The sequence below is a fragment of the Apiospora aurea genome, assembly GCF_038362705.1.
Source record: "Apiospora aurea strain CBS 24483 chromosome Unknown utg000006l_segment0_segment0, whole genome shotgun sequence".
In the NCBI taxonomy this organism is placed as follows: domain Eukaryota; kingdom Fungi; phylum Ascomycota; class Sordariomycetes; order Amphisphaeriales; family Apiosporaceae; genus Apiospora; species Apiospora aurea.
The window spans coordinates 2,691,428-2,708,995 of record NW_027117393.1 but is presented as its reverse complement, the minus strand read 5'-3'; the positions used below and the strand labels follow the sequence as shown (position 1 = coordinate 2,708,995).

Genomic DNA, 17,568 nt, shown 5'->3' with positions numbered 1-17,568 from the left:
CAACCTTTCCCATCTTCTTTTCAACCCAGCCTCTCCTTCAGTGCGGCCGCGATCAGCGTCATGATCATCTTGGGCGTTGGTCCGTTCCTGATCATGCCGATCGCCACCGAGACGTGGACCTGGCCGTGGGCCCGGAAGACGGCGACGTCGCGGCCGGCGCGCTGGAGCCGCTCGCCCAGGGCCTCGCCCTCGTCGCGCAGGAGGTCGGCCGAGCTGGTCACGATGAGGGTCGGGGCGAACTTGGCCGCCACCTCGTCGGACAGGTGGGCGGACGGGCTGGCGAGCTCCGAGGTGCGGTCGACCGTCCCGTCGGGCGTGTAGGTGTCGACGAACCGCACCATCCCCGCCGTCGTCAGGAACGGGCCGTTCCAGAACTCGTAGCAGCTGGGCGTGGGCTGGCTGCGGTAGTCCATGCTGGCGACGGGACCGAGGAGGACGTTGTAGGGGATGGTCAGGCCCTTTTGCTGCGCCATGATGTTCATGTTGAAGATGAGGAGGCCTGTTATGGAGTGTTAGCCCGGCGGTCAAAAGGTAGACGGAAAAGGCGGCGTAAGAGTGGATAGGTAAGAATATGGAATAGGTATCCAAATAAACAAAAATAACGGATATGTGGTTGCGGCTTACCTCCGGCGCTGTCCCCCATGACAGCAAACTTGTCGGGAACAAGATTATGGCAACTCCCGCAGTGGACCATCCACTCCAAGACCTTGAAGCATTGCTCCTGTTGCGTAGGCCAAGTCACCTCGGGCGACAGCGTATACTCGGGGAAGACGACGGCATACCCAGTGCGCAGAACGACATCGGTCACAATGCTGTCGCAGAAATCGATTCTAAGCCAAGGACGAAAGCACGTTAGTATGGTCGATCCCAGAACAGAAATAGAGAAGGGGAAGAGATGTGGCCTAACGTACTTTCCTACCATGAAGCCGCCTCCGTGGACGTAGAAGATGTATGGGAGCGGGCCCTTGGCCCCTGTCGGGGTGTAGATCCACGTGTCTATTCCGTTCGCAACCGGGGTCTTGACCATGTTCCGGTCAACCCCCGGCAGCTTCTCGTGCTCGTTCAACTTCCGCAGTGTCTCGCGCAACTCTTCGACGGGAAGTGTCTCCAGCCCCGGCATCGTTGCCGTCAGGTCGGCGAAGGTCTGGTTCAGGGGGTCGAGGTAGGGTTGGCTCGCCATGATGTTTAATCGGAAGGATGTTCTACGAAAAATTAGAAGCAAGTTAGACAGATGCTGACTTTTGGATGAGGAGTAACTGTTTGTCCAAAGCCGTTACTGCTCAGGTTGTGCAACTTATATAGTCGTACAGTAGGCCGTTTCTCCTCGAGGGAAGGCGCAGTATATGGTACAGGTGACACAACGCTTTGTCTCGGGTCGATACCAAGAGCCAGCTCGCTAGCCAGTAAGACGCGTGACAACGAAACTTGCTGCTGAATAGGGGATGATCTCAGAATCCTATAAGGCAGCCTGCTGACATATAAATACGGCGAATTCACAGTAGTATCAACATGTCTCGTATATATAGCAGAGCCTCGACACATGACGATGCAAATTCTCCACGTAATAGATTAGAATGAGCTCAGACGATGTCACGGCAACACAACAGTTACGGATAATACATGCTGACAGAGTACATGGTGGATGCATACTCCCTCGCGATTATCGATCTCGTGTGGCGGTAGGCTGCCTTGGCGGCAAGCCAAAGTTGAAAAAAAAGGAATTATTTCGCAAACCAGTCGTATTGCTAAATATTTGAGTGACCATGACCGGTGACGGAAACTTATTGCTGCCAATGGCAGTAGACTACAACAGGTATGGGCCACCATTCTAGATATATTAATATGGTCCAACCATGTCCCCTGACTCTGTTTTGCTTATTACTAGAATATGCTATTTTATTCGCGCTTTTCTTTTGGCTTGTCATGTAGTAACAGATGCTGACTGCAAGTTGACGCTCAAAGCAACCTCCCTTTGCCGATAAGAATTGTCCGACGTAGGATTCCCGTGAAGCTGACCCAACATCCATCCACTCGATGGGGTCTTCCAAGCAAACAAGGGACGCAATGTGATGGTTTGTATCACATCTACAGATCCTGTCCGCGGTTCCACCAGAGTTACATGGACTAGCAAACGTTTTCAATACGCATGCGTGTAGTGTTCTTATATACTACAACCAACAGCGAACAAGGGGGAAAACGAAAATAGAACACGACCGTCTGTCCCGATCGCGTTACATTGGGCCCTCAATGCCACGTTCGGTGTGGCCAGACGACACACCACGTCCCGCTCCGGGGTACTCTCATCTACCAACAAACCAACAGACCAACAGATAAGAGGCGTTCATTAGTTGATCTCGATATCCTTGCTAACGGGAATAGGCCGTCACGATCTGCGCATTTCCGTGTGGGGGCGACAGGGCTGAAGCGGGTTCGTATCTGCTTTTGAGTCCCGTCAGGGGTTTTGCTTTTGCCCAGGGTGCTACACTGCGAGGGGAGGGGGGCCGCCAAGACGGAACGATGAGGGGAACTTCGATGGCCCCCAATTTGCAAGCTGCAGCAGACGGTAACACAGCCTCATGTTTTGTCACCCTCTCTGCTATGCCATTGCCCAGCAATTGGTTCCGCCCTCGGGTTTCCCTCGGGGTCGGTCGGGAGGGAAAATCACGCCCATACACTGCCCATTCGACTACAAACTTACTTACTCAGCTAAGGTGTTATCAATCCCATTTAAATATAGTTACAATATTTGCCAAGGGTCTTATATATCTGCCATCGCGAAAACCATGAATTAAATTCACCCAAGAGCCATTTCCCTCCTTTTCCTTATATGCATCTCTCCTTATGCTTGTCTCACATCACTATGACGATGGCTGGTGACGCACGTCAACGTGTCCACGAGAAAGTCCATCTTGGCCGAGACATCGCTTTAACGAATAGGGCTAAGATCTCCTGGCGTCGCGCTTCCAAGGTGCATTATTCGGGGCCTGTTTCCCCATATTCTTTTGTTCCAATGCAGATAGACAGTATCAGAGGATCGATTCTGGTTGGAGAGGGGTGAGGGGGATCTTCAAGCGATTCGCCAGGAACTTTTATCATGTTGCAATGCGGCCTTATTGCGAGAAGAATGACTATCTATAAAGACAATCATAGCAACCCAGCTTTCGCTAAATGCTCGTGCCAGTTGTATTGAGCTCAGAAAAAGCCCTGCAGTAACAAAATTTCAGCGCAATGTTTATTGATCTACTCTCCACGAGCCGGGAGACATGGCTCATCCTAGCAGCCGTGGCATCGCTGACCTATCTGGCCTTCAGACTGACAAACTATCTAAAACTAAGGCACATCCCAGGCCCGCAATGGACAGGACTTTCAGATATCCCTCACATTCGAGCCTTCCTGAGCGAGAGATGCTGTGAGTGGTATGCATCCGTGAGCGAGTCATACGGTAGGTTTCACGGGATGTTTCCATCACGAAACTGCATGTTTCCAAGATATCTATACTGACTAAAAGCTAATTCCAGGGCCTATCGCTCGGGTGGGGCCAAACACCGTCTTGACATCCTCAGCCGAGTTCTGGGAATCAGTCAATGTGAAGCCAGGCTACAAGCGATCCAAATGGTTCTATAACGCGGCCCGGTTCGACTGGCGCCGCGACAACTGCTTCACTATGATCAACGTTGAGCAGCATGATGCCAGGAGAAAGATGATGGCACCAGGCGTAAGCAATCCTTTCCCCCCTTTTGTTTCCCCGCCCTCCTTGGACATCCATGGTTTATGTGGCCGAACTCTCGCCCCTTTTTAGTATTCTGGACGAGAAAACCTCGAGCTCGAGCGCGATGTCGACACGTGCGTCGCCAAACTCGTCCAACTTGTCGGCTCCTATGCCGACAACCGCAAAAACGGCGCCTTCGACCTCGCCAACAAGCTCCAGTTCCTGACCCTGGACGTCATCGGCCTTGTGGGCTTCGGCAAGTCCTTTGGGTTGCTCGATGTGGACGCTGACCCGCATGAATTCGGTAAGCAAAATGTTTTTCTACGCCACTTTAACCCCCGTTGTTGTCATGATTCTCCTTGAAGTAGGTAGATTCTCACCCAGCATGATGCCAGTTCGCTCCACCGAGGCCGGCCTCCGCCGGATCAACAAGCTGATGGCCCTGGGCTTGAGCTGGACCAACCGCGTCCCGTTCCTCGGCCCGTCGGTGGAACCCGACGCCGAGAAGGCGACGGGGTTCGACAAGATGCTGGCGACGAGCTCGGACATGGTCGGGGCGCGGGAGAAGGCGTTCCGCAAGAACCTCGAGTCCAGCACCACCAAGACGTCGGAGCGAGCCGACATGTTGGCGTCCTTCATGCGCAACGGGCTGTTCGGGGACGAGCTCAAGACCGAGTCGCTCCTACAAATCGTCGCCGGCTCCGACACCACGGCGGGATCGCTGCGCGGGACCATGCTGTACCTGATGGCGCACCCGCGGGTGTACCGCGCCCTGCAGGACGAGATCGACGCCGCCGTGCGGGACGGGAAGGCGCCGAGCGCGGAGTCGGGCGCGGTCATCACCTACGCGCAGACCAAGGCGCTGCCGTACCTGCAAGCCGTCGTGCGCGAGGGGATCCGCATCTTCCCGCCGCTGACGGACCCCTTCGCGCGCGACGTGCAGGCGGGCGGGGACACCGTCGTGGTCGACGGCCAGGAGGTCTTCCTCCCGGCCGGCGTCAGCGTCATCCCGAGCTGGACCGCCATGCACCGGGACCGGAAGCTGTACGGCGCGGACGCGGACCTGTTCCGGCCCGAGCGCTGGCTGGAGAGCGGGCAGCCGGATGCGGATCGGCTGCGGGCTATGAGGCGGATCAACGATCTGATGTTCGGGCATGGCAAGTACACGTGCCTGGGCAAGCCGGTGGCTTTGATCGAGATACACAAGACGGTTTTCGAGGTACGTTTGCAATTTGCACCGCCCCCATCCCCATATGTCTTGGAGTATTTTGTTTTCTTTCCTTTTCTTTCTAGTTAGTTAACCGATGCTGTTACTGACCTTGGATACAAACAATCGTTTAGCTCATGCGACATTTCGAATGGGGTCTTGTAAACCCAGTCAATCCTTGGAAGGCTGCCAGCCTCATGGGGCTTTGGTCCATCAAGGACATGTACGTCCAGGCTTCCAGGCGACTACCATCTGGAGCATGAGTGAGCTTTGCATGAGGAAGGACGTTAATTTGTTAAAGGGGGGTCCATCGGCTATCAGTTACGTCAAGTACACTTGGGGGTGACATTTTGGCAGAGCAGCATAGTCAGGTGGATACCGACAGTAAGGGGGTAACGCTGGTATCGCAGCCACCAAAGGTTTGCAACAATATAGATGATTGAATCCACATTCACAAGAGTCTGAGGAGGTTTTATGTTCATGTTGTATCGCATTCTGAGATAAAAGTCCTGGGTAGGTGAGAAACAGATTCCAGGGGCTCAAGTACGCGGTACCACATTATATTGTCTTTGCGCTATTCTTCCGTGTAGATTTGTTCATTCAAAGATCAAGCAAGTGTAAATCATTCCGTTCATCGAAAATCATCGAAAATTGAAGCTCAAATGGTATGTATCGCGGCTCTTGCCGGTTCTGCCGAAGATTCTAGTAATCACTAGTATCAACCGCAGCCAAGAGCATTATCCTGTTGCACATGGACGATCAATATGACCCGGTGGCAGAATGTCAGACGAACGCCAAGTGCCTCTTCCAAACGAGTATAAACATACAGCGACGCCAAGAACATACGTGATAGATGGTAAGGGAGTTTGGCTCTTGGCAATATTCATGCCCGTGAGCCTGAAGGTGGCCTTTGAGCTGATTTACTGATTACCTGGGACGAGTTTTCGAAGTACACATGCACTGCCCGTTTCTAGACGCTGTGTTTGTTTCTTCGGAAGGATTGGGAGACGTCCGAAGCCAGAGGTGATCACGCCCCCTTACCCCTACCTCCTTCTCCGTATTGGCGCGCGACTGGCGGATGCTCTTTCGAAAGCATCCGGTTCTCGTGTTTCGAATTATGATCCGAACAGTTTGCGTTTGCCAAGGAGGGCGCGATTAACTCGCACACGTTTTATATATTATCCGCCATGTAGTCAGCAGCAACACAGTCATATTTGTAAGCTCAGGAGAAGGCAGCTGTTCCTTGCGCCGAGCATCTGGACTATCCACTTCTTCTGAGACTCTGTCCAAACACTACAAGCCGTCGGCTTGACATCATGCTGTCGGTCCCAAGAACGATCCTCTTACATTGCGCATCCGACCACCCGCTCGGTGGACTCATCTCGTTTATTTATGATCATATTTGTGGGCGGCGCTATCAAGGTGAAAATACTCTCTCCGCTGCTGTGTAGTGGTATTATTACTACGATAGTTATATCACCATCGGCATATAGCGAGCTACTAAAATTAAACGCCCGGCTCCGCTCCCTGAGTCGTGACGTTCAGGGCAAGAGGGATCTAGAAGCATTGGGATAGATGAAGCGACTCATGAAACCGGTAATCGGTAGATTAAGGGAATCTGTCAACGTCTCATGATAGGCGCGGTCGGGTGCTAGGAAAACCGGCCGTTGAGGTCCAACTAACTAGCAATTTGCGTATTACCTAGTCGCCCGGGAATAGGTCTGATATCTGCACTGCAGGCAGTAGGGCTTATCCTGAGACCCTGGGGAGGAGCAGACAGGCGCAGATAAGAGCGGAGTAGTCGCCGGAAGCCAGATCCTGTGCCCTCTGATTTGCTCGGGCTTGGCTTGGGAGGCGATCTAACTGATCTAACTCCGGCCAAGTCGGGCGTTTGAACTAAATCGACTAACGCCGCCCCGTCCAATCTCCACGTTGTTGGTGTTGGTGTTGGTGTTGGTGTTGTTGCAGCAGCAAGAGACGGGCAGACAGGCGCTGCGCAGTCCATTGCATTAGACCTAGTGCACAACCCGTCGTGGGTTGATCGAGACCTCCACAGTTTGGCCCTTGTGTTTTGTGTCTGGTTTATTGACGCCTGCTGCCACCACCACCCTCCAGTGTCATCGGCCCCAGTCTCCATCAGAACAACACAGTGAAGACATAGGAGAAGGCGGGAATGAGAGGTGCAGATGACCCAGGTGTCACGCAAACACTAAAGACGGGACGGATGACGGAAAACGGTATGACGACACAATAGCGCCAAGCTGACATCAACGTCCCGCAGCATTACGACGTACTTGAGACCGGACGACGGCTGCGCCTCAGATGAAGCCAATGAGGGGGTGAGGCAGTTGGAAAACCTGCCATGCCATCTTGTCTTGTGTGTGCGACAGTGTTGATAGCCGATGCTTCGGAGTGGCGGCCGGCTGGGGTGTCAGTTTCGAGTGTCAGGGGGAGGGGGAGGGGCAGCTTGTTTTCGTCCTTTTTTCCTCTTTTCTCCCTTCCCCCCCACACACTGCATGTGCCTACAGGCGTCTCAACCCACATGTAACGTGGTATTTGGGATTGTTGGCCGTCTGAACCAGTTTAGTCGGGTGACGGGCTCTGCAACTTGGCTGGCTTAGAAGTTAGGGCGCTGCCGGGCTCGACAGACTCGACGGACTCGCCTGTTCCTGGCGGCCGAGTCATGGGCGGGAGATCAGAACACTCGGCCACCCTGCACCATTTCATTACGATAGGCATTGTGCACGGAAAACAAATGAGGAAACAAACTAGCAGGACGCAGCCAGCCATGGCATTCGTCCATTCAGTCCGTCGGTATCGCCTAACAAACCCACGGCCGCGTGGAGAGGCGGCCATCAACCATGCGGGATGCCAGATAGACTTTGGGGCAGGCAGCATTGAACTGCATATGACGGGCTGTGGGTGTGTGTCTTTTTCGGGCGCTGGCTGAGCCCTGTACAGCCCTTTACGCAGAGGGCGAAGAAGGGACCATCCCCGCGACCGGACCCAGGCCCATGTTTCATCCAGTCCGTCGCTGACGATAGAGTTCGAACCATGCACCTAGGGCTTTGGATGGCCTTGGGAGGCTTTGGGTAGTGTTTGCGCTAGGTTCATGCCGGTTGCCTGTCTATCTACTTGCATACCGCGACGGCAATCCAGCCCCTGGGCCTCCCGGCAACGCCATATGGCTTCAATGCTAGGTTGGCGAACTGCGGGCATTGTTTCTATGCTGTGTATGCTACCGGCTGGCGGGGCCCAGCGAAGAGACTGCGATCGAGTATGTACGCAGCCCAAAACATAAATACCATCTCGCCCGCCGAGCTTTGGATAGAGTCTTTTCTTTTGCTCCTCAGCACCAGCTCCCACCTCATACTCTCTCTCTGCCTCTCCTTTTCTGAAGCTTCCCAGTCTCCTTTTTCGTGCCTTTTCCCATCTCTTTCTTTTGCTGCCCTTCACGCACCCCAGCAACCGCTGCAAAGTCTCTGCCGCCTACTTCGCCCGTACGGACCAGACTTCCACGCAAAACAGACGTCTTCTGTTTCTTTGTTTCAACTTTTCAAAACAAAGACTCATCCATCCTCCCCCTTCAAGATGCCTCGCTCTTCCCGCACCGACAGCTCCTCCAGCGTCAGCAGCGTTGGCAGCCAAGTCTCCTTCCAGCTGCCGACCGAGCTCTCCGTCCGGGACCCCATTGTCCGCCGCGCCACGCCCTTTCCCTTGTAAGTATACCTTGGCAACGTCTTGGCAAGACTTTCACAGCCATAAGCTGACCAATCGCCGTCACAGCAAGCATCAGAGATCCGAGTCCCGGGAGCAGCCCCGGATGGATCAGTGGCCCACCGTCTTGGCCAGCTTCCCGCCGCTGAGCAGCCGCAAGTAGACTAGTTTCCGACTATGCTATTGCACGAACCGCCGGGGGGCCGGACACAGGCTATAGACAGATATACGGATGTCTGGTTTTTCGATTCTTGCCTGCCCTAGAGGCCCGTTTTTACCTCTTCTTCAAATCCTCTCTGGGAGACTGGTTATTTTTCTCTTCTTGCCCTGGAGGACATACGCACAAACATTCTTCACTTCTCAAACACACATCCTTATTATACCCCTTCAAGAAGGGCTTCACGATCACTATCACGGCCTCCAACGACATGAGTCAATATCGTTATATCCACCATCGCTGCCAAAGCGGCTAGATCCAAGCAAACAAAACAATGCACATATGCTTCTCCAGTGGATTTACGGCATGAGACTTTCTTCGCGAGGGTGTACGAAAATCATGCTTCACACCCCACTGCAGGGGGAATGAACATGAAGACAACGACAACGACGCTCTTTTTTCTTTTTCTTCTTCTTCTCTTCTTTCTCAACAACAAATTTCAAAACAACACCCACGCCCGCACACAAACACAAAAGCGCAACCTGCTTTTGTTTCCTCCTTTTCTCCTTCTTTTCAACGGGCAACAACTTTCTACTTCTCGGCTTGTACAGTAGCTTCTTGAGTGGCAGCACGATGAACATGTAAATATAAAGGGAAAAGACGAAAACAAATATGTATCTAGGCAGAACCAAGCATTCTCTCTTTCAACAGGAACGACGAAAAACACGGGGATGCGCCAGCTTCAGATATGGTTGGGAAGCGGAGGACGGCATGGCATGCCATTCCAGGCTTTCTAGGGCCTAGACGAAATTGTATTTTATTCGAGTACCACTTGGACACTGGTTAGAACCATACAATGATACACACTTCAGCTCCCTAGTTCCTTAAGACTGACACACCGATTCATTTACTCCCACTTTTATGCTGTATTGACTTTTATGTATGAATATATTATGTTCTGACAGCAAATGTTGCAGAGCGGTGTATCTCTCTCAGAACTTCCATTGCAATTACTTGACCCAATGCGTGCCCAAGCTGTAATGCTTGAGTTTGAAATAGGAGCTATCTTGAAGGCTTGTGCATGGCTCGAGGTCCTCCTCGGTCATGACAAATTAATAGCATAAAGTACCATAACGTTGCCCTGATGTGTTGCCTTGAGTATACCCACTACGCTACCTGTGCGAACTTCCTGCCCAGGGGCCTAAATTGGATGTTGACTGGTTGCCAGGGGACGTACCAGTCAAAGCTACCTTTTGTGCCCTAGCCCTTTCGAGCCGCCTTCTACGATTTTCTCCCTGCTGTTCCCTCGTCAAGTCCGCATTCTTTTCGCGCTGCGCCCTGAGAAGCTCATCTGTTTGCTCTACAACTGGTCAGCTTCAAGGACCGTTGTTCTGTTCATCTTCTCAGACACTCCTTTAACAGCAACGGTATACCTTGATAACTTATTAAAAAAAAGGAGTAAGTTACCCTGGGTAAATCTACTTCTCCAGAAAGCGTAAGCAGCTGATGGAGTAGATAGTAATGTCTCTGCAATGAGAGCGCCGCTAAAAACAACCTTGAAGGGAAGCCAGGCGTGTACCAGAAAAGGAGTCGTGCTTCTTGAGTCGGGGCTGTAGGAGGACCAAGTCCTGTTAAGTCGTCCGTGTGGGACCAGGATGTCCCCCTCTCGGCCCAACGCTGGTCTCCTCCGTCTCCAACGGCTCGAACTTAAGCCTCTCAAGTCCTTGACGATGTCTCGACGAATCCAGTTGTCATGGGAATTTAGATCCACGGCCGCCTCGACGGGCACACAGGCAGCATCTTCGCCGGTGAAAATGCTAATGGGGAATTGGATACGTTCGGAAAGGGGAATGGATTTCCTCTTCCCGTCTTGAACTAACGTGAACGATTCGGCTGTCTGTGCTGACTTGTCGAGGTCATTCCCCTTACTTCCGTGTCCTTGATGGGAACGCTCAACTCGAGGGTATCGTGACATAAAGTAGGTAAATCCTGCGTTCTTGGCATCGTGCCTTTTCACTTGGGACACTTGTTTGCTAACCATATCTGGGAGGCTAGTGGCTAATCTGTTGAACTCAGCCAAGGTCCTTTCAGATTCTTCTCGAAGCTCTCGGGTTTGATGGCCAAGCTGCTTCATCTCCTTTCTGCTCGTGTGTTAGACCAAGCGCACGCTGTTCATGTGCTATGCACAGGGCAAAGCTAGTGACTTCTGCGATAGATCCCAAAGCAAGCGAATGTGGGGTTCGAAGTCAGTCATGAATGATGGACTTGAGTTCCTGTTCCTGCTCCCGTTCCCGCAGTCGCCAGGCCCATCTCTCTCTTTCGGCCCAGACAGGCGAACAAGCGATTCCCTACTAGCTAATTTCCTGTCGCGATCTCCAGAGAACGCTATATTTCGAAGGTTTGGGCTGCTCAATATGATGAACCTTCTCCGTTTACAGGCCGAGTTGGTGGACCTGGAGCAGCAGCTCGAAGATGCTTGGAGTTTGGATCGCACTGCTTCGACCGAGAGCGAGGCCAACAACCACGATGTGGATGATCGGCGCCTTTATGGCATCGACTTTTGGCACATGCGTAAGTGCAGGGAGGAAGGAAAAGACTCTATCCAGCTGGAATTACTAGAAGACATTGGCTCCTCAGCAAGGACTTTCTCCGGGGCTACGAAAGCCAGACATGGAGGACGTCGCGAGGTCGGTTGCTCTCATTAGCATCCTGTTCGATAGGATTCACCGTGTTTCAGAGATCCTCTCGTGCAGCTTATTGTCGGGTGCGAGACTCCACTGGAAGAAAAGTGCCCCTATCTCTGGCCCCCACCTTCCTACCAGCTCCCTAATGCTCATGCGCCCTGGTGGGCGAACCCCTCATTTTGACTCATCCACTCGTGAGTAATCAGACCATCGACAACCACGCCCGCGCTTACAGCCCCCGTACCGTATCGCGGGTCGGATCCGCGGCCGTTGCCGCGCTGTCATCGACGCTGCCGATGCTGGCAGCAGCGGTGGCAGCAGCGGTGGCAGCGACGGTGGCAGTTAGGGAGAGCCTCTTGTCATGAAAGAGAGAAGCGACATACGAATCAGAGATACGTGCATGTTTAGTCTGGGTCCGATGTAGAATGTTATTGCTCTCATTACAATGGGCAAATCATTAAAAGCTAACCCTTAAACCGCCCAATCTTTCCGTTAGTCTGTCTAGTCCCTCATTCGCCTCATTAAACTCCCCGCCATTTACAAATGTTGCCTGGTGAAGACACCAGTAGAATCGAACTACCCCCCCCCCATCCCCTTGGAGAGCCTTGAGTTTGGAAGCCCTCTTTGTCGCCTTGTAGCGCTGCTTGATCGCATTCTCGCGCGTGGTATCAGTGTAAAAGAAACGAAGACCTCCCCGTGCGTTCCCGACCACGTGGCCACCTGGGCTTTCTTGTCGCCGCAATCCATCGCGACAACGGACTTGTGCGTCGCTGTTCTAGTGGACCAGCTGGGGTTGCTGTTTTACGCGTGAAGGTCAATACGGCGATGTCCATATAGCTCGAGCGATGCGAGGAAGGAAAGGAGAAGGGGTCTACTGACAGCCAGAACATCCACATTCTCAACCACGAAAGGTGTCTCCAAATCCGTCTTGCAGGGCGTGTGCAACTCAACGGTCTCGACCTGGACCTGGGAAAGCTTCGTGGGGTTGCTGCTGCCCTTGAGGGCGCTCTGCGCAAAGTGCTTGAGGTCGCCCTGGTAGGTGCTCAGGTCGATGACGACGCCCTCCTGGCCGACGGTGGTCGACCAGGGGCTCTGGCCGCTCGAGGCCGGGACGAGCGGGGTGCCGGCCTGGAGGGCGGCCTGGACGGTGGCCAGGATGTCGCGCTCCTCGGCGGGCTGGACGATGGCGAAGGGCACCTTGGCGTCGAGGGTGGACCAGCGCGCCATCGCGGCCTTGAAGTCGGGGGCTTCCGGGCCCAGCAGGATCCGGGCGCCGGTGGAGAGCTTGCCGGTGAGGGAAGTGATGAACTCGTCCATTGCGACTTTGGGTGGATTGATCTGTCAAAAATGGTATAATAAAAAGCGGGAAGTAGGAAACAGGGAGTCAGGGAGGCTGTGAGTGTGTGAGTGGATGAGTGGATGTGATGATGTGCATGAGAACGACGATCAGTGGAAACACAGGCATATTTAAGCACTTCCGCGAACCTGGTCGACGATGTCGGGAGGATGCCATGATTGCTTCCCACTGCTACTATCTTCGGCGACGGCATGGTCGAGTTTCACATGGGCTGCGGCCGCTCCGCCGTTGTGCTTACCGTACTCTCCGACGCCCACTTCCAAGTCGGGCAGCTGTCATGTAGGTACACTAAGCGCTAGCAGCAAATACTTCTATGCAGTTGGCAAATGGAACCATTCAGACCCCGACGAACCCATACCGGGCCCCAAGCCCGTCATCAATCCTTCAACACGAAATCGAGATTTATAGAATCAGAATCATACGGTTGGTAATCGGGGACCCCTCCACACCCCCAGCCTTGTGAGTCGAGCCTGCTGTAAGTCACGTGCAGGTAAGGTAAGCCCGATATATATATATATATATATATATCGTTGGCTGTCAGATCGCTTCGAGGACCCCCTGCCGGCCTCCGTCCCGTGAACCCCTCCATGCCGAAAGCGACGCTCTGGGGGTTTTCCACCGTTTATGTGGTTCCGCCGCGGGCCCTCTCCCATACCAATCCTCGGATTCGGAGGTTGCGCTAAGGCTAAGGGAGGAGAGTGAATAAATATCATACGATGGATGTCAGCACCCAATTGACCGTTCGTTTTCGGTTTCAGATAGACGCACATGGACTCAACGCCCTCCTCGTACTGGAAGACTCAATGATGAGTGGCTTGCCAGCGTCTCACAATTGAACGGCTCCCTGGCCTGGCCAGTAACAAGACTCCCGACACGATCGGGACGGATTGGGGCATCTTCCGAGCAGGCGTTTCTGATTGACGAGCTGCGTTGGTACAGGATAGCACTCACCAGAGCAGCACACCCACTCGCGCGATAAAAGAAGGCCGACGTCCGTCGGTGACTCAGGCGCTCTCCAATTTCAGCTTCGGGGCTGGAATCCTGCGGTCCTGCACTTCTGCTTCGTTTAGAGCCCCCTCAGACGCTGACCGACGCCCGCCACGAGTAAGCTGACTGAATAACACCCTCCAGGGCAGTGAGTCCTTCATGTTAAGAGGCAACCAGTATCGGTGCACCGATCTTCTCCGGGGATCACTGTACGACAACAGTATTCCTTCTTGGCTGGGGGTCTAGACTCGCGAATGAGAGGTCGCTGCATGAGAAGGATCGCAGGGGCTTGCATGGACTCAAGGGGGAATTTCCAATGGGCTTCTGGCACGATAGAGACGCATAGGGAAACCCACTCATCACCGCTGCCACCTACATCCCCAGACCACCGGGTATTCCTCTAGGATCGGTCCAGGCAGAACTCAGTCAGAACCGCATGGCCAGTAGCGAGTCTGAAGGACATGATACACCGTACTAATGCCAGTGTTCACCTAAGGGTCACGTGGAAAGCCAACACGGGTAGCACAGCAAAGTTCCGTCGGGCGTTTCAATCGCTTTCCCGTTGAAAAGGAAGGGCTTCTGAGGCACGAAGTTCATGCCACCAGCCATGTTAGGTCTCCGTCCCCGGCATGAATCACATTCTTCACGGCGTACTAATACCAATGTCCATCTTAATATCCATGTACAGATAGAACTGTGAGGTTTCGTTGGGGTGTTTCAACTGCTTTGACATTGAGATAAGGGGTCGAAGGGTAGAAGGCGTTCATGGTGGGAATGTCGGGTCTGAGCTGCGGGATCTCACTCGCTCTATGCAGCGCCAATGGGGCATCGCTTACAGCGATGTGGTGCTGGGAGAACCGGTCGATGGCGACGAAGGCGGCACCAAGCTAAGCGCCAATGCTCAAGGTTCGCTTGTCGGGTGCTCGCGTGCTAATCAGTGCTCGCGAATAGTGGCGGGCCTTTCGCTGGTCCTTAGAGCACATCGGTATCAAGTCCTACATGAAGACGACAGGGAGCGCTGTATACCGTAAGTAGTGAGATTGCACAGCAGATGCAGAAAGTGGCCGAAGCGGAATGTGAGAGGCACGACCCCACGAATGTATGTTGCACAAACCGCGTTTCCCATTACCTTATGTTACATCCCGAATCAATGTACTAACACCATGGTCGTACACTCAACCTCATGGTATCCTCGGCGGAACCGTTATGTCATGTTTGACTGACAACACCCGTTGTTTGCTTCTCGCAAACATGGCAGCAAGCATACAAGTTTGTGTCATTTGGGTGCCTGATCTCACGACACAGTGGAACAAATCGACTCCGCTTAATGACGAGACAAGGCGATGGAAGTAGGGAATGCCAATGACCTGAATGAAACTCGAGATGAATTAGCCCTCGAGTACAGGCAGTGAATCTATAAGTCAACTGCCCGATGTATATATCTTCCTAAACCCACCCGTACAGCCCTTGCAAGCCCCTTTACCGTCATTTGCCGCCCCTAACGCAAGTTAGCATGAGGCCGACGATCTCGCTTTTGGCCATCCTGGCCTGCACTTCCACCCTTGCCGAGGCTTGCACGAGAGCATGGATGGATTATACCCTGCGCAATGACAGCCGAGTAGGGCCGTACATCACTGTCGACTACGAGGTCTGGGACCACGGCAAACGCGTTTGTAATGGCACGGGTTTAACCGAATCGAACGATAACCCCTACATCTCCAACGCGGTCTCCCAGGGAGCCTGTGTTTCAAAAAACTTCACCATTGCCCTCTACCCCAACGGCAGTACATCTCAAGCATTTTTCTCCGTCGGTAAGACTCATTGGACGTTATGTGGAAGGTCTCAGGATACTGTATATGGACGCAGCTGATCTCTCATATCTCAGATTGGCCCATGTATTATAAGCTAGATCTCAACAGCCTCACCAGTGCAGGCTCTGGGACTGCGTCTGACGGTGGCTGCACTAATGGCTCTCGCACATCAACCTGTATGGAATGGGAGATGTGTTTCAATAGCGAGCAACAGGATTGCGAAGATTTCCAATGCAATCTCTGCGGATTGGGTAGTACTGCCTGTCCACAGTACCGAGACGTCGGTCACCTATGAAGCATACCCATAGCCTCAATTCATTAGGATACCTTCACCTTAACAATGATGGCCCATCCACTCAGGCTTTCGAGTAAACCCATCTCGCTCTTGCACCTGAAAGCCACCTGTTCTGTCGTGACATCCATTTGGGCGCCTCCACTGTGTGGTCTGTAAAACCCAGGGCTTGTCGAGCCCGCCACGTCGCCCCCAGCCACAGTGCCTCTGGGCCCTCCCCCCTCGATCGATGCCGCCGAAGGTGTAGATGTAATTACTTCCGTGCTCGCATTGTTCTTGCGTCTTCCGGAACCCCAGCCCCAGCCTCTGCTTTTCTTTTGGGCTGGGAGTTCTTGCTCTACAGCTTGCTGTACGGAGCTCGTGGGCTCGGTCCGCGTGATCCTGAGAGCTTCTGGCAGCTCGATATAAGACGCAAGGCGGCGCGCCATGCCTTCATCCTTGAACCAGAAGCCGGTGTCGTCAGGCGACGAGGATGCCCCGAACCGTCCCCAGTCATCGAATTCGCCACCTTCCGCCCAAGACTGATCGACCGACTCTGTAGACTTGAACAGATTTGGATTCTTGCGATCTCCGCCTTTTCCTTTCTCGTGCTGGTTGAGTTCTACTCGCACCACACGCCCTATCTCGCCGCGGCGCTTTAGTTCCTCCGTCTCTCCCCAAGTGGCCGTCTCAGGCACTGCGGCCGCGGGTACAATGGCCAGGGCTGCTACGACGGATGTAAAACTTTGTTCACCCAGTCTTTCGAGGCATTCTATGATCTTTCGGTTTATATGATCCGCCATCCACGCATCGGACTCAACTTGCTGCAGATTTCGTAGTTGACGGTTTTGCCGAATGCGGTCTGGAACTGCAATGAGATGTGTATACAAATCTGCCGCAAACGAAGTGGAATCAGACTGTCTGGATGATGAGAGGCTCTCGCTAAGGGTAGCAGAGTAGGGAGGTGGCAATTCCTCTTCCCCCGTGGATATGCGTTTCTCCATGCTGTCCTAAAGTTGGTAAACACGACCTGGACGATCAGAAAACAACAGGTTGGCTAGCTTCTGTGGGAAATAACCGGTTGAGCAAGCGGAAGTTCACTTGCGTATCGCAATGACCATGCGCCAGATCAGTGTATTGGAGAATTGCCTCGTCCCTGTAATGGAAGCAACGGTAAGAACGCCACCTGGTGAGAGTCAAGAGAATATGGTCTCTTCGAGAATGTTTCTGGTCTGGAACCTAGAAGGGTTTTTCCTAGAGGCACGAAAACGGCCAGCTCATGTGACCTAGAAACAAACTCAAATGTGCTTGTGGCAGCTGTCTGTTGGTGCAGGATTGAAAGTTGAAGTACAGCCACGGAATGGCCGAAGTGCAAGAAGCAGGCCTTGGGGTTGGTGGTGTTGCTTCTCTGGAGAAGCCGGCTTCTGGTGACGGCGCGAGAAGATGAAACTGCTGCTTTGAGTCACAAGGCGCAAATAGAGGTGAGCAATGTCGTAGGAGGTTTGTGTATCTGCCTACCTGTCTGCCTTCTTGTAGGCCACGTGCAGACTAAAAGCAATCAGACAAGCCGCATAGCCGAAGGCCAAGCCAATCAGAGGGATACTGGATTCCTGGTGCTATCATCGGCCGCATTAGGAATCTCGGTTGAGTGGCTGTGCCTAATAGCGA

General features: G+C 53.3%; 6 protein-coding genes across 6 annotated transcripts; 3 read left to right on the top strand and 3 right to left on the bottom strand.

The window, feature by feature from the left end:
* Positions 1–20: 20 nt before the first annotated feature.
* Positions 21–1,180, bottom strand: PG986_009419 (uncharacterized protein; the record flags this gene model as incomplete). Its single annotated transcript, XM_066845641.1, has 3 exons — positions 21–499; positions 625–830; positions 912–1,180. The coding sequence occupies 3 exons, from the start codon at positions 1,178–1,180 to the stop codon at positions 21–23; spliced, it is 954 nt and encodes a 317-aa protein (XP_066698039.1).
* Positions 1,181–3,228: 2,048 nt separating this feature from the next.
* On the top strand, positions 3,229–5,179 carry PG986_009418 (cytochrome P450; the record flags this gene model as incomplete). Its single annotated transcript, XM_066845640.1, has 5 exons — positions 3,229–3,442; positions 3,519–3,715; positions 3,800–4,013; positions 4,105–4,928; positions 5,051–5,179. The coding sequence occupies 5 exons, from the start codon at positions 3,229–3,231 to the stop codon at positions 5,177–5,179; spliced, it is 1,578 nt and encodes a 525-aa protein (XP_066698038.1).
* A 3,328-nt stretch (positions 5,180–8,507) lies between these two features.
* On the top strand, positions 8,508–8,796 carry PG986_009417 (uncharacterized protein; the record flags this gene model as incomplete). Its single annotated transcript, XM_066845639.1, has 2 exons — positions 8,508–8,635; positions 8,703–8,796. The coding sequence occupies 2 exons, from the start codon at positions 8,508–8,510 to the stop codon at positions 8,794–8,796; spliced, it is 222 nt and encodes a 73-aa protein (XP_066698037.1).
* Positions 8,797–11,204: 2,408 nt separating this feature from the next.
* On the top strand, positions 11,205–11,820 carry PG986_009416 (uncharacterized protein; the record flags this gene model as incomplete). The annotated part of the gene is made up of 2 exons (XM_066845638.1): positions 11,205–11,361; positions 11,681–11,820. 2 exons carry the CDS (start codon positions 11,205–11,207, stop codon positions 11,818–11,820), a joined length of 297 nt encoding a protein of 98 aa, XP_066698036.1.
* Positions 11,821–12,275: 455 nt separating this feature from the next.
* PG986_009415 (uncharacterized protein) lies at positions 12,276–12,791 on the bottom strand (the record flags this gene model as incomplete). Its single annotated transcript, XM_066845637.1, has 1 exon — positions 12,276–12,791. One exon carries the CDS (start codon positions 12,789–12,791, stop codon positions 12,276–12,278), a length of 516 nt encoding a protein of 171 aa, XP_066698035.1.
* A 3,156-nt stretch (positions 12,792–15,947) lies between these two features.
* Positions 15,948–16,904, bottom strand: PG986_009414 (uncharacterized protein; the record flags this gene model as incomplete). The annotated part of the gene is made up of 1 exon (XM_066845636.1): positions 15,948–16,904. One exon carries the CDS (start codon positions 16,902–16,904, stop codon positions 15,948–15,950), a length of 957 nt encoding a protein of 318 aa, XP_066698034.1.
* Positions 16,905–17,568: the final 664 nt, after the last annotated feature.